This window comes from Ischnura elegans, chromosome 3 (assembly GCF_921293095.1).
Source record: "Ischnura elegans chromosome 3, ioIscEleg1.1, whole genome shotgun sequence".
Classification (NCBI taxonomy): Eukaryota; Metazoa; Arthropoda; class Insecta; order Odonata; family Coenagrionidae; genus Ischnura; species Ischnura elegans.
In genome coordinates this window covers 65,943,561-65,958,379 of record NC_060248.1, presented here as the reverse complement: position 1 = coordinate 65,958,379, position 14,819 = coordinate 65,943,561, and the positions used below count along the sequence as shown (strand labels likewise).

The window sequence follows — 14,819 nt, the reverse complement described above, 5'->3', positions numbered from 1 at the left end:
CAAAAGAAAATCGAAAATAAATCGATGGGGATTGGATACCTATCTCCGCTTTTTCAAACAAGCATTGAATAAACCTAATTTTAGGGGCAAGAGGTTTTCAAATAAAATTTTGCTGTGCTTGTTGTATTCTCGCGATGTTGAAATCAGAGCGAACGCTACGCGTCCCTAAGTAATTATTTTCTGATTAGAAAACATTTATATGGTTTTGTTCACTTGTGAGTTCTTAAGTATTTAATCTTTTTACAATATCTTTTAAACCTTTAGTGAATTGCAAGCTAGATTTGTACTTGAGAGAGTGCTATCTGTTGAGAAGAACTTCTCGGAATTATGCTCTGGATTTTCGGCTTATACCAGAAAATATGCCCGTCTGCGGGATAAAGGCGATGAACTTGCTAAATCCATATTGTCTTTCGCTGAGTCAGAAATATTGAACAAATCTTTGAGGTCCAGCCTAATGCGATTTTCTAACTCTCTGTCTGCAGTTGGAGATTTAAGGTGAGAATCTGACTTAAAACTACCGATAAATTTTAATGTTTGTGACTGGTTTAACTATTCTGGCAGTGTTGTTCAGCATTTCTGTAAGCTTCCTCCAACACAGGGCACATTTAACTAAGTTTCCAAATTTTTGCACTTGAAGTTAGTCGATAGAAAATGGGAATGCTTGTGAAAACATGAAATAACTTTCCTGTATCCATTAGGGACGCATTTGTGTACCGAATTGAGAAGAAAGTCATTTCTGAGCTTTCTAGTTATGGCAATGCATGCCAGCTAGCCAAGGAAGATGTCAAAGGTGCTATTACAGCGGCAGAGCGGGAGCAGCAAAGGAAAAGACAGTTTGAAAGGATTCGGGAGAGGAATCCAAGGAATCGACAGCAAATTGTGAGGTTACACGTTTTACTTACAGTTGAAATTTGTTTGGAGAAAATTCCAATCCTTGAACCCTCCATTTAATGAAGCCTATATCTTATAGAATTTACTGTCGAGGTAAAATAATTTTGCCTATAATGTACCTGAATAGGGTGATATTAAAATTGATTTAGAATAGTTGATTGATTCAACTAGTAAATAAGATAAGTAAGTAGGAGTTAATTGTAATACGAGAATATAGAAAATATGACCTTGTTCGTTCATATTTGGTTGAAGGAAAATAACTCTCATAACAGTGCATGGAAGTGTGCAAAACAAGAGAGAAGCAACAAAGAGAATGCTTGGCTGGAGCTTACTGAATCCATAGTTGTGATGTTTGTTTCCCTTTCATATTTTTGTACCATTATAATCGAAGTACAATGGTGAACCATGTATCCTCATGGAGGATGGGCACCCCATTTTTAACTCTGCTGAAAAAGAGAAAAAATGTTTGCATGAGAAAATGCTGTAGTTGCAATTATAACCATAATTGAAATAAGAAACTGTAGTTGCAATTATAACCATAATTGAAATAAGAAACCAACTTAAGCTTTTACTTGTAACTGTTTGACTATCATAAAATTTAGAATTTGATGTTTTGGCTTGTGGGATCATTGTTTTGGAACCAATTTAAATTGGTTCCAAAACAATGTTCCCTAAGAAGATACAATTGTATCTTCTTAGGCTGAAATTGTGTGATTAAGTGGCACCCTTTAAGGCTAGACCTAAATGATGATTATTGTGGTTAAATCTTCTATATTATTTCTACTGTACAGATACCTTTTTCTCAACTTATTGTGGCATCCCACCCCCGACTCGCCCGGATACCACAATAGAACCGGGGGGAGACGTCGCACAAAAATAAAAAGAAACATACAAATCCGCGAAGATCCCTCCCGCATGGGACCTACGGGACAAAACTATGCCACTCACTTCTCGTAATTCACATAAAATAAAGAAAATATTCCCCTTCTGTGAAGATGATTGCGGGTGGGGGGTTCCCGATTCAAACTGATGGGTGACGTTCGGGCGCTGATGCACTCGTCCAACACGCATTTACGGGAAGGAAATCAGACGGGGCGAAAGGAAGGACGAAGGATATTGTCAATGGGGTGACCCGTGGAGGAATCAGAACAAAACACTCTCTCAAAACACTTTCAATTAAACAAAATATAATTCACACAAATAAGGTTGCATATGACAAAAAACAAAAGGAACCCTCTTATATGCTAATGAAATATGAATTGGTGAAAGCCACTTATGAAACATCGATGATAAATTAAAATAAAAAACAATATAACTTGGTTTCTAGATGAAAATCAATATAGAAAATGATGATAACAAAGTAAAGTTCGGTGGTGAACACGTAAATATGATACAAATTCAATGATTTCTTGACTGGGGAGGTAAATGATAGTCCATCCCGTCGAATGTAAATTTGGGGTGCGAACGTTAATTGTACTTGGTGACTGATTTCACTTTCACTAATGTAACGGGTGCGTTCCGTGACTGTTTGTCTTAACTTGGCTTGGCAGGAGACACGAGGGGGCTTTGGGGGGGGGGGGGGATAGCTGCAATCTTACTTTATCGTAGTCCGAGTCTGGACCAGGTTGGATCCAACACTCTCTCGTTCCATTTACTGCACTCCTTTCTCCCTTGTTGGAGGAAGCTGCATCCGGAACGGAGATAATGCGTCCTCTTCAGCTGGTCCCTTGCTCCTTCGGACGGGGGGGGGGGGGGGGGATTCTTCTTTCAGATCAATCTTTCTGAAATTACTTGGGCCCCTTGTCTCCTCCTGCCGTGCGTCGCACTGATTTTGGGCATAGGCTCCGCCCGACAGTCACTTAGGAATTCTCTCGGTTCTCTTACGTGCACCACCTTTTATTATACCTCAACTTGGGGTGGGGGTAATGCACAATGAAGAAAGGGAGGAGTAATACGCCACTCATTCAGGGAAAACCCGAGCTCCCCTCCTCCCACACACACACACTCACACACAACCATTCAAAAATCGACGAAAACACATTCATCCCCTCTTACTCATCCACGCCTTCCTCCACGGGCCATGGTTTGGGGGTGGGGTTTTGGGAAAGGTCGTGGAACGAGCGGGTAAACTGGTAGGGAAGAAAATGCGCCGAGTAGAAATGCACTGTAATGGGGCTTGAACCATTACATTATACGCAACCAAACTCTACAAGTGAGGTACCAAAATGCACAGAATTTATCAGAGAACATGCGACGGCATATCTTACTTCCTAAATATTGTTATTGTTTCCTACGATTGGTTTTTAAATAATAATAAAAAACAAAAAAACTGGTAAATATTTCTGACATTAACGGCGCACAAGCTGATACATTTGTTCATTTGCAACCATATCTCGTATTCTTTAAATAACTTGTATCAAAATGTGGCTGATTCCACATTCAAGTCTCCTGTTGATACGCAAGTATGAGTCATCATGTGCGTTTAACGGAGGATAGTGTAATTACTTCCAATGTTGTGTTTAAAGAGGTCCTCTGACCTCAATTTTTGCATGAACATTCCAATTAAATTTGTACACAAGACCCTGCCTTTTATTCTACATTTTAAAATTAGAAACGCACCTATCCCTCTGTGGACCTGCATTGAAAAGAGCGGGGGAACTCGGCTGGTAGAGGGCGCATCACGCTCATATATCTTAAAATAGATAAGTGACCTTAACATACACCAGTGGTTCACACCCAACTCCCTCCCTTTGCGTAGGCAAACTTACTTTTTCCTTCATTTTCCTGCTTTTGCCATTTGGCAAAATAGAAAGTTAGAGACATAAAACTTGCTATGTCTTTACTGCACATGGTCAACTATATTGTGTGACCACTATTAAAATGTGACCCACCACTGACTCAGCCTATCCAGGACGGAACGTTTCACAAATGGGCGAGCATGGCGCACTAGTGGGCTATGCTTGCCCGACCGCCTGACCTGACTGGGTGGTACCCAGCAAAAAGGCTGACCATCCATAACTTGGCCTCCCTCTTACGATCACAGAAAACCTGTTGGTGTCCAATTTTGTGTGAATGGCATACATTCTATGTGTTACATGACGCCACCCCTTGATGCCACTTCAAAATGGAGATTTAAAATGAAATTTGAAAAAATGGCATTGGTTCCACCTGGGTAGTGCTGCCAGGTGGCTCCATGAGGCACTCGCCTAATGAGACGCTCAGGTTTGGAAAGGCCAGAAATTGGCAAACTGGAGTCCTAACAGTGGGCCATAGTCATATTCTTGAGGCACTGTGCTGGGAGGGCCTCTAGCATATTCCCTACTTGGTTTCGGCTGACCTGTCTGAAAATTACCTCTTAATGTATCTCTTGCCTACATTTCCACTCATATTGTCTCTTTTTAAACCTAATATTGACAATTGATATAATTTTTTGTTCACATTATAATCACTGATTTATTATTATTCACTTAGTCCAAAGCAGAATCAGAATACCAGCGTGCCAATGCTGATGCTGTAAGAACTTCAAGGATATTAGAAGAAAGAGCCACAGCATTCGAAGAAAGAAAATTGTCAGATGTAAAGGAATTGCTGTTACATTTTGCCAAAGCAGAAGTGGCTTATCACACGAAAGCTCTAGAAATGTTCACACAAGCATATCAAGAAATATCTAAACTGGAAATTAATGATGACTTAGAGGTATTTTATTTTTATTGTTCTCATTCAGTCAAATGATGCCATGGGGAGTATAACATTGTATTACTCCATATGAATGATTAAGAGCATGGCATTCTCTATTATGTTTAAGGTTTTTTTTTATGAAAGCTGAAATGCAAAGTTAAAGTTTTAGTTTTTACTTTTGATAAATGGAGGATGCTGGGTTGATGTTGTAAGTGAATGAACCCATTTTCACCTGCATATTAATATTCTCATGCGTTTAAGTCCATTGCATGTATTTCTTACCACCTCACTCCACTTGCACCAAAATCAGTTGCCACCAAATGTGTGCTTTTACTTGGAAGGAGATACGAGGGTCGTCCAGAAAGTAACAGACGTTTTATCATAGCACAGCAGTGGGTGGGACTAGCACCGCTATCTTGGGTCAGAGTGTTCATACACTCAGTACGCAACCAGCCGGGGTATCTTGTGTATTGTGCCTATTGTACTTTGTATACAGTAGAGTGTTATATCAGCGCTGCAATTAAAAATCCCGCCAGTTGTCAAGTGTGAGCTGTGATAAGTTTTTTGTTAAAATCACAAACCACTTGAAATTTATCACCAGGTTTGCAATGTGTACGGTCAAGGAATAATCACTCAAGAAATTAACATGAGTGGCACTAAAGAAGCATCGGGTAATGCTCAGCAAGAAAGTTTTGTTTCTCTGCGACAACAATCGTCCACACATGGCAATTCGAACACAGGAGCTCTGGGATGGTTTTGGAAGGGAAATTTTCAATAACCCAACGTAAAGCCCATATTTGACACTGAGGGGCTACTGGGACTTACACTTGTTCCCATTGAGGAAGAAGTGGCTCGTTACGCAATGATTTGACGCTGATGCTGAACTGCATGACTGTGTACCCAAACCAGTGGTTGAACTAGTTGGTGGCAGATTTATACGGAGAGTGTGTTGAAAAGCTTGTACCACTTCACGATAAATGCCTTAATTTAAATGGTGATCATGGATAAAAATAGGTAAAGATCGTTTCACTTCAAAACATATGTGATAAAGAATGTTTTTTTTTTTCACTTTATTTTTTATTTCAAAATGTCTGTTACTTTCTGGACAGCCCTCGTACATACTGTTGACCAGGTGTGGAATCCTCCATTCACTACTTGCACATCCACCAAATATTCTCAATGAAGAATTCTGGTCTCAGAGGATACCAGCAGGAAAAAAGAAATGGTGTAGTGTGTGCCAATTTCCCAGGCTACATGTCTGTAATTCTCTTTTTAATTTTGTCTCATATTTTGGGAAAGAGGAAACCAGTAGGCCAAGCCATCCTCAAGGAAGAAAGTTACAACGTGGAAGGAATCTTTTAAAAATTTTATTACAATACATTTATGTAGCTTGTGGGAAAATAGACTGTAATCGAATGCATTCAGCTGGTATGAATGGAACTCATTAACAAGTATTTGCATGCATTGTTTCATAATTATGTGCAAGGCTCGGGAAACTTAAGTTTCCTTAACATTCTTTTTTTAGTTCATTTGTATTTTTAATTACTTCGGTAATTTCACTAGACTAACCTACCTTGAAATATTTTTTTTGTTCTTGGTAAAATGGTCTTAAGTGTGGCATTGATATTTTGACATAGGATCAAAGTTGTCTTTTTGGATTTTGCCCAGGAATTTGCTCCACTTTTCATATCTCTTCCTTAATTTAGGAATTTCAAAGTGCCTTGAAGGCACCTGGTGACTCTTATCCATCACGTATGGAAGTGGTGAAAAGAACAGCACTAAGAGTGAACCCTTCATCATCTGCTCCCTCCCTTTTATCCCTAACTGGACTCTTTGGAACCCCTTTGTCAAGTAGCCGAAAGTCATCTGAACCATCCCTGACTGCATCCTCAACTCCTCACTCCTCAGCACGTTCGATGTTTAAGAGAGGATCTTCTGAGGTAGGTCTTTTTCTTGTTTCATTTTTTTAGATGACTGGCTATCCTTTAGAATTTGGAGGTAACTGTGCATGTATTATAAACAGTATAATTCACCAGTAGAGTGATTTTTTTTCTCTCTATGGTCTATCAAGGCTTGATTACAAGATGCATAAACATGTACAGGTTGATGTGGAAATGGATACACTGTTTTGGTGGAGTAGAGCAGTGTGTGTATGAGCAGAAGAACAGCTATGTACTATTTTACATTCAATCATCTATACTAGTTGGTTGGTTACATAACACATATCTCATTTTTACTCACACCTTGTGTAACCAGGCCTTACCAAGGGGAAATATTGCAGGTATGAGAAAGTAAAGTTAAGAAAAGGCTGAGGAGATAAAAAAAAGAGGGAAAATATTTCATGCTCTTCCTACCTGCATTTACAGGTTATGTATTTGATAGGGAAAAGCTAAGTTCACATCTTTCGGAAGATCTTCCATGGCACTCTTGAATTTCTGGAATACTGAGGAATAGGTGTTCAAATCTATTCCTTGACCTTAGAAATCAGAAGTAATTTCTTAATGTTTTTGATATTGGTGATTCCCTCCAACATAGATTTTCAATGAAATTTTACTAATGTATTGTAGGCAACCCACACAACACACAATTTTAAACTTTGAAGTAAGAATAGGGTAGTTTCCTTCATCAATGAAAACGAAAGGCATTGATTGCAATTCGTTACTCACCATTAGTGTATTCATAATATACAAATCATTTGGTTCTAGAATTCCCAGTTTAGACGAATGTTAATCGTCAATTTTAACCTCATTTGAAAAAGACCGGATTGGCGGCATGCGATGCTACTCCTATGCTTTTGTGTAGGTAAGGATGAATAATGAAGAACTCTTTGTTGCTATAAAATTTAATTTTCCTCTAAGTTATTTCTTAAGAAACATGGCTGGGTTTTAATTTCAATGCATACCCAGGCACTTAAACATAGTATATAACATTAGTAAAAAGGTACACACCGAACATTTCAATCTTTACTCTTGGCAAGCACCATCATAGGCCTGCTTATAAGCGGCTGACCTTGGGGGAAACCTAGCCATAACTGACTTAATAATTATACAATTTATTTTATGACTAGGATTCTGTCCGAAAGAGCAGTTCAAGGTCAGCAGAATCAGTTAAAATTGAAGAGTATAAAGATGATGAACAAGAGGAGGATGAAGATGATGATGATGAAGAAGAAGAAGATGACGATGAATCTCAGTCTGAAGAATCTGAGGAAGTGGTCAGTAGGCAAGTAAGGTTCCGATGACTTTGAGCCTGAAAGCATACGTGATTTACAAAAACTTCATGTGAAGTCATACATGCAATGGAAAAAGGTTGATGGCAGAATGAATCCATCTGCTTTCCTTAGAGAAAAACATAGGTTTATAGTATTTTTGAATGTTTTAATCCAAATAATTATTATAACAAGTCCATTGTTATGAAAAAGTATTAATCATTGTCCACATTGGCTATAGTTTTAGCCATTTTTGCACCATATTAAGTTCAATATAAAATGTAGGTGAATAATGATTTTTAGATGAACTATCCAAAATCAAGCATTATACATATATAAATCTTTGGTGAAAATAATTTCATTGAAGAACTGATGGCTACTGATGATGTATTCGACATTCTACTTCAACTTTTAATGCAACACTACGAGATGGCTTATCTCATCAGGTGTAAATCCATACATTTCTCAACATAAATACAATAATTGTGAACATCAAAGAATGAGTAACAAAGTGTTACACAATAATTATGGTATGATGTTGGCAGCAATGTGCATCAAATCTAGTAAGTGAATGAAAAATAAATTTTTGATATTATGAATCCCTGTGATGAATCGAATTTTCATTTATCAGGGCCTTCAACACCAGCTTGAGTCATAAGATCAGCTATGTTTTTCTCCAGGTCATCAATGCGGTTCCCCATGTCATCTAGTAAGCCTAGTTAAGGAAATACCAATAAAAATAATAAGAAGTCATTTGGTATTCATTAATAATAAAGACACCGCATATTTCTTTCTAAGTAAAGCATCGAAATTATAAATACAGAAGGATGCACTAGTTAAGCATACAAGTTTGTAAAATGTAAGCAAAAAATAGTTATTGTAAAATTACTATTATTTCTTTAAGTCAAATAATTGTAGAAATCATAACCTACTCAGGGAACTAATACGCTTGCAAATGAAAGCAATCAAAAATAGAGCTAATATTGGCTATACAATGAGTAATACCTTAAGAGTAGGCACGTATACGCTATTTGAGAGATTCAAATCCTTAAGTCACAGCATTTTCATTTTCCAGCTATGACGTTCACATTTAGCAGTTACAAATATGACAGGAATTGCTTTGATTCCTCACCCAATATAATAATTACATAATTTTGAATGTTGAAATTGTTTTAATCCACCTAAATTTTTGATTAATAACTTAGTGAATAAAAAATAAGCAGGAAATGCATATATAGTGAAAACTCTGATTTCCGTAGAATCCAGTGAATCATTTAAAATGAATAATTTGAATTTGTCAAAGTTTCAACAGAAAATGAGACAAAAAAAAAACAGGGAAATGAATTGACATGCATATGTAATATCGTTACTTCTTAACGTGAAAAAATAAGCCTGAAAAGTGATCCTTCCATAATTAATTATCCTTCGTAGTACATATTTCTCAAACTTCCACTAAAATAGAGTGAGGGAGGGAAGCATTATTCCCAAAAATGGCAATAGGCCTCGTGTATCACAATGGAAGAAATTTAACAGGTGATAGCAGGACATTTTCAAAGCCAAATATTTTTTACATTTAATACCTACATTCCTCTACAAGGAAATACGTTTTGCAACATACTTTAATGAGAAAAATACTCCTGAATTTTGAAAATTTTTCTTCAACTTGACTGGAATTCATTTGAACTATACTTGCAAGAATCCAATAACAAAGGGCTCAGAAAACAGACTATGAGCTGATGCTTACATTTAGCAGTTGCAAATATGACAGGAATTGCTTTACTGCATAACTGACTATAATCCATCCCAATACAATAAAAACTATGTAACGTAATAAAGCCATTACCAGTTACATTTTTACAACTTTTTTTTACAAGGCACACAAATAATAAGCATGAATCAAGGTGATGCCTTTACTAAACAAGAAGCAAATTAGATTGGCCAACATTGAAACCATTTAATTTCAGAAATATGCTGAATTAAATATGGAAACTTGAAAAAGTGTTAATAAAATAAAATTTTCTTTTGAAATAAACACAGTAGACCAAAAGAAAAAAATAAACACAGCTGCACTTCAAACAATGCTGCTAATGTGACTTATGCTAATCACAGATTTCCCTTCCACAGAAATGTTCGGAGAGGTCAGGATGGAGTAGTAAGGATTATACGATTTGGGCGTGTCCCATTTCAATCTTGTTCGCCTGAGCGAAGCCACAAATTACCCTCTCGCGATTAACTTGATTCTATACCTAGACCACCCCAACTAATAGTATAAGATATATAAGGTAAAATGGCCTTTCACTCAAAGTTCCCTTTTCATCAAACGTACTCCTCAGTAACTATGTCACTTTCTGGAATTCAAATTCTTATTTTTGTAATTTGCATTAAGTATCCTTGAAACAAAGGGTAATTTTAGAAAATCAGGGACATTCCCCTACCAACATACCAGATGTTTTATGACCAGTAAATATGTGGTTAACTACAAGTCAAAAATTCCCCATTGACTTGGTTAAATACGCTATGGTTATACTCCAATACCAAAAGTGGCGAGGAACAACTTTCAATGATTGACAAACAAACAAAAACGGGAAAAATCCAATGAGATAATGTCAATAATAAAGTGTAACAACAATAAATTCGAGAAAAAAATCAAAAGCCTCTGGGATACGCTCTTGAATAACAAAATACACCCCGAGGCCAACCAAGCTGTATTGTTCAATAGTATGACCATACATAGGGCAGGCACTATAAAAACCATCATAGGTTCTTCAAAACTACTGCAGTAACTTAAATAGACAACGAAAAATACGTGTAAGACATACACTTTAACCTAAAAATTATTATTATTGCGAAACATTTGGGTGATATATATTTTAATTTAAAGGATATTTCTCGTTATTATTTGGTCGGACATAGTTTGAAATTTATCTTGCATCTGCTGAAGTAATGATTGTACCTGGAAATGAAATCAAGAATTAAATCCTTTATATTTAGCGTGACGACACAGGAATAAATTTATAGTAGAAATTACAACAAACAAAACTTATTGAAAAACGTGAAAAATGATATCGTACGCAATAAGCTGCTTAAACAAAATACACAGAATAAAATGTAGATATTGAGTAACACCAAAAAAGAATAAGTTTGCATTTTCCTTAATATCTAGTTACACGTTTATGAATTCATCATTAATGCTTAAATTTTATTTCCCGATACTTGGATGTGAGACTACTCCCAAGGCCTTATCTCGGTTGCTTTGAAGATAGGGAGGGGGACACGAAAAAAATCCGCATTTGAATTACTTTACAATATTATAAAGGAACTTACGTAAGTTGTCAACTCCTGTAAATTCTTAGGATCGCCATCCGTACCACTGTTGTAATTCTGCTGGTCTTCTACCACCTTCATCTCAGGTTTGACATCAGCCATGTTTGTTGCTGCTTTTATAATGGGAAATGAAAAGCGTTATGCGCCTGACACAAAGCGCTCGGGTAATTCGGTACCAATTCAAAATAGCCGTAACAGCTGGCGACGGGTACGGGGCAAGTTGCGTGTCAATCGATATTTCCCCAGACAAAATTACGAATCCTTTGTTTGAATATTGTTCGTAGAATATACTTTTTGCTAACAAACATATATCAACAATTTCAAACTAGACTAGATGAGCACAAAAATAGTAGTAATGTGAACGCACATAAAGGTATTTACTCTAACGCCGACGTGGCTGAAGATACATTTTCCCAATGAATAGGATTTCAAGAATTTCTCCTCAAATTTAGTTTAAGAATTCTTCGAAATTTAAGCCGCCGCTGTCTTACCTACACCCCTCTACTCCGGAGTAAACTAAAGGATACAAATATGATTGGTAGAGAGTAATAATTGCGGAATAATTCGTCACAGTGGCGTAACTATGGGGGGATGAAGGGATGTATCCCCCTCAAAGCCTCAGAGAAATCGAAAATTTATTTTTAAATCTTGTCTGGATTTGATATATAATAACTGGATCTGCTTAAAGTTAAATTTTAAGAGCCAGAATGATGTAAAATGCATTTTCAGGCATGTTATTTTTCAAAAAAATTCCTGAACTCCCCGTTATCTGGGGGGTGGCCCCCACTAACCCCTTCATCCCCCTCCAAAGCATATTCTTAGTTACGCCCCTGATTCGTCAGAAATCTTCACGCTAATTCTTTCTTTGGTGTCGAATTGGGTGGGAGGCGTCATCATAAGACATTCACTTTGACGAAAATAATTTTTGGACCGTCATATAAGGGTAATATAAGTCATCATATTTAAGGATCATATATGATACGTATCCGTAGGGTTAGGTGCAGTAGCGGCGCTAAGGGTGTACCTGGGCTCACCCAAATAAGGTGGACACATTTCAGATTCGAAGTCCAAACTTTAACTTTACTTTATAAAATTAAAATAAATTGCATACATTTATAGGAATGAGAAAGCCACTCTGTTAACTTTCCAAAAAAATTTTTATTGTTTGTATTAGCTCCGTAAAAAAAAACAAATACAATTGAAGTGGATTTTATGACGACGAAAGCCTTCCCATTTCACAATCTTGCCCACCCATATGACACATGCTAGAGCCATTGCTAGTTAGGAGGGTCGCGTAAGAGAAGGTCAATCAGGCAAAATAGGCTGGCTCAATAGGTATACCCAGCGAGGGGCCGGGGGGCACCTACCCTTCAAGAAGAAGAAAAGAAAGTAAATGGTAATTAAGAGTTCAACAAGTTTTCTTCAAATCTCAGAAAAAAAGATAAGTGTAAGATATGTAACTATAAGAACATTTTTTCAAGCAAATAATTATAATAAAAATAATGCACTTCTACATTTGAATACCATTTCCTTAAATTTTTAATTTCATACACCTTTTTCGGAATGAAATGTCGCAACCTGTAAGACCATGGCTTGCTTCCTCCCCCTCCCACTCCTATTTCTGATCGTGTACGATGGGTACGCCAGAAGTTTTCCCCTCTCCTCTCTTCCGCCCACTCCCAAGTTCATCCCCGCGGAGCTCCATCACTCATGCTGCCTGAAGGCCCCCTAGCCTAATGCGCTCATCTGGCCTTGGCGACAGCGAAACCCCCCTGCCACTAAAAACGCATTACTATTGATATATTTCATTCCAAATCTTCAGGATATCATAATAATTACGAGATTTAATGCAATGCGCGATAGTTTTTGCATGGTTAGATTTCCTATCTCCTCCTGTCCTCCATGAAACGATTCAAAAAATATCCTCAGGGTAAAAGGCGGTGGTCGTTCATCTTTTCCTACGATAATGAGAGTTTATGATAAATGCACCAGAGTATAGTGAAAAATTGTGGATAAATATTCATGCAAAAATCAAGGAGAGTTTCGGCATCGGAGAATATGTTTGTGATAAATTAATACACTTTAAATAATTCTTAATATGCTCCACTACATTCGTTGAGAATACAGGGCGGGTTAAGCCATGTCCGCCTATAGATAGTATCTAGATACTGAGTATCTATAAGGTCATGGCTAGGCCCTCCTAACGAGCATCCGTTTCGGCGAGTAACTTTCTTAGGGAACTATACAACATTTGTCTTTTTCTCAGGGGAGGGAAACAAGTTTGGATATTCTAGGTGGATCTGAGTGTGTATTTTTTGTACTGAAGGGAAATAAGTCTTTACTTGAAGTTGAATCAAAATATTCTTGTCTTCGGCTCAGGAGCCAAATAGCCACAGAATTGGCACATGCGCACAAGTAGGAACGTCTTCGATTTTCTTCGCCCCATGGTTTACTTCTGGTTACGAAATAATGATACTCTTTGGGGCTGTCACTGCATGACACGGGTATTGACTAGAGAACAGCTCTTGGCTTCGGGGGCCAGAATGTATATTTCGACAAAGAGGTAAATTACTGTCATCGAATGAACCCTGCCCTATAAAAAATCGCAAAAGCTATACTTAGAACTGTGGCTGAAATACGAAAGGTTATGCTACAATCGGAATACAGAAGGAAAAGTAAGCCACACAATAAGTCGCAAGAAAATGGCGCAAAATTAATAGGGAGAGCACGTATCGAAACTGTGCAATTCGAGTCGCAAATAATAGAATGCAGAACACAGATCGAACGAATGCTGGAAAATTGTTACACAGCTACAGGAGCAGTCTTACAACGTGGGTGTCTTTCTCAACTGCTCGTATGGAATTCCAGAATTCGTCAACGAAAGTATGCTCTTCGTCCTGCTTTTAAGCATTTGCTGAGAATCCCTCCGCTCATGCACGCCATGAATACGATTTTTGATTTGCTGAATTCCATAGAGAGGCTTTAAAGGGTTTAATTCTTCTCAAATCAGCATTACCAACGGTCCCATTAGACTGTGGAAAACTGCTAACGATGTTTTATAATTCATGAAGCGCTTAACTCCTGGGAAATTTTCTATTATCGTAAGGAGTTTCACATTCTTGTTATCGCATATTTCGCGCGCCCTAATCCATCTCACGTGCATTTATAAGTTACCTCCTCATCACAAAAACCATTATTTACCAAGTAATAAATTCAATGAAATTATAGGACTCGTGGTACCTTTGCCCAATTCAAAACGCACAGTATCGAATACACCTCACGATGTGGTATATGGGTTGGAACGGTTCACAATAAGTGGTTCTTGGAAGAAGTTGAACTAAAGTGTATGGAGCTTAGGAGGGCTTTGGCGCCAATCAAGCTTGGTTTACTGCATGAAAAAATCACACAGCTCGATTCACAGAATGCACTAAAAATTAAATGAATAATGCTAATACAAAATAACCTGACGTTTTTCCTGATTTATTTCGGCAGATGGCTATTAGTGTGAAACTGCATATTTACCTCCTTAATACAAAATCAGACTATGCATTTTCACGCGGATCACCTCGTCCTTTATATTTATACCTAACCCAGCTTCACCAAACGCTCAAATATGTTTACTTCTTTTGATTCCCCACGGCCTGAAAGTCCACTCAAATAAAACCTTAAAATATTGGCTGATGAACTGGCTATTTCAAGTTTTTTTTTATCTCAAACT

The 14,819-nt window shown here is 37.4% G+C and overlaps 2 protein-coding genes and 1 long non-coding RNA gene across 4 annotated transcripts in view; 1 reads left to right on the top strand and 2 right to left on the bottom strand.

Annotated features, from left to right (window-relative positions):
- The first annotated feature begins 44 nt into the window (after window positions 1-44).
- Window positions 45-7,861, top strand: LOC124155959 (protein FAM92A). Of its 2 annotated transcripts, none has more exons than XM_046530197.1 (6): window positions 45-169; window positions 265-495; window positions 750-879; window positions 4,363-4,587; window positions 6,276-6,509; window positions 7,637-7,861. In XM_046530197.1, the coding sequence occupies exons 1-6, from the start codon at window positions 135-137 to the stop codon at window positions 7,808-7,810; spliced, it is 1,029 nt and encodes a 342-aa protein (XP_046386153.1). In that variant the 5' UTR covers window positions 45-134; the 3' UTR covers window positions 7,811-7,861. The 2 variants fall into 2 exon arrangements, with proteins under 2 accessions (XP_046386153.1, XP_046386152.1); XM_046530196.1 differs by having other exon boundaries at window positions 699-879.
- Window positions 7,862-7,925: 64 nt separating this feature from the next.
- Window positions 7,926-11,243, bottom strand: LOC124155960 (heat shock factor-binding protein 1). Its single transcript, XM_046530198.1, has 3 exons — window positions 11,102-11,243; window positions 10,664-10,730; window positions 7,926-8,486 (listed from the first exon to the last, which is right to left on the bottom strand). Exons 1-3 carry the CDS (start codon window positions 11,201-11,203, stop codon window positions 8,398-8,400), a joined length of 258 nt encoding a protein of 85 aa, XP_046386154.1. The 5' UTR covers window positions 11,204-11,243; the 3' UTR covers window positions 7,926-8,397.
- A 996-nt stretch (window positions 11,244-12,239) lies between these two features.
- LOC124155956 overlaps window positions 12,240-14,819 on the bottom strand; it is a 26,657-nt gene continuing 24,077 nt past the window's right edge. Inside the window, exon 2 of the long non-coding RNA XR_006864246.1 lies at window positions 12,240-12,469. This is a non-coding gene — a long non-coding RNA (uncharacterized LOC124155956). The remainder of the gene's footprint in view (window positions 12,470-14,819) is intronic.

Bases quoted from the DNA above. Each gene is read 5' to 3' on its own strand.
- LOC124155959 (XM_046530196.1), top strand. From the start codon at position 135: ATGTTGAAATCAGAGCGAACGCTACGCGTCCCTAA. The intron at 170-264 runs GTAATTATTTTC...TTAAACCTTTAG, and splicing joins CGAACGCTACGCGTCCCTAA to TGAATTGCAAGCTAGATTTG. The intron at 6,510-7,636 runs GTAGGTCTTTTT...TTTTATGACTAG, and splicing joins TTAAGAGAGGATCTTCTGAG to GATTCTGTCCGAAAGAGCAG.
- LOC124155960 (XM_046530198.1), bottom strand. From the start codon at position 11,203: ATGGCTGATGTCAAACCTGAGATGAAGGTGGTAGAAGACCAGCAGAAT. The intron at 10,731-11,101 runs GTAAGTTCCTTT...TTTCATTTCCAG, and splicing joins TACAGGAGTTGACAACTTAC to GTACAATCATTACTTCAGCA. The intron at 8,487-10,663 runs ATATCCTTTAAA...AACTAGGCTTAC, and splicing joins CGACCAAATAATAACGAGAA to TAGATGACATGGGGAACCGC.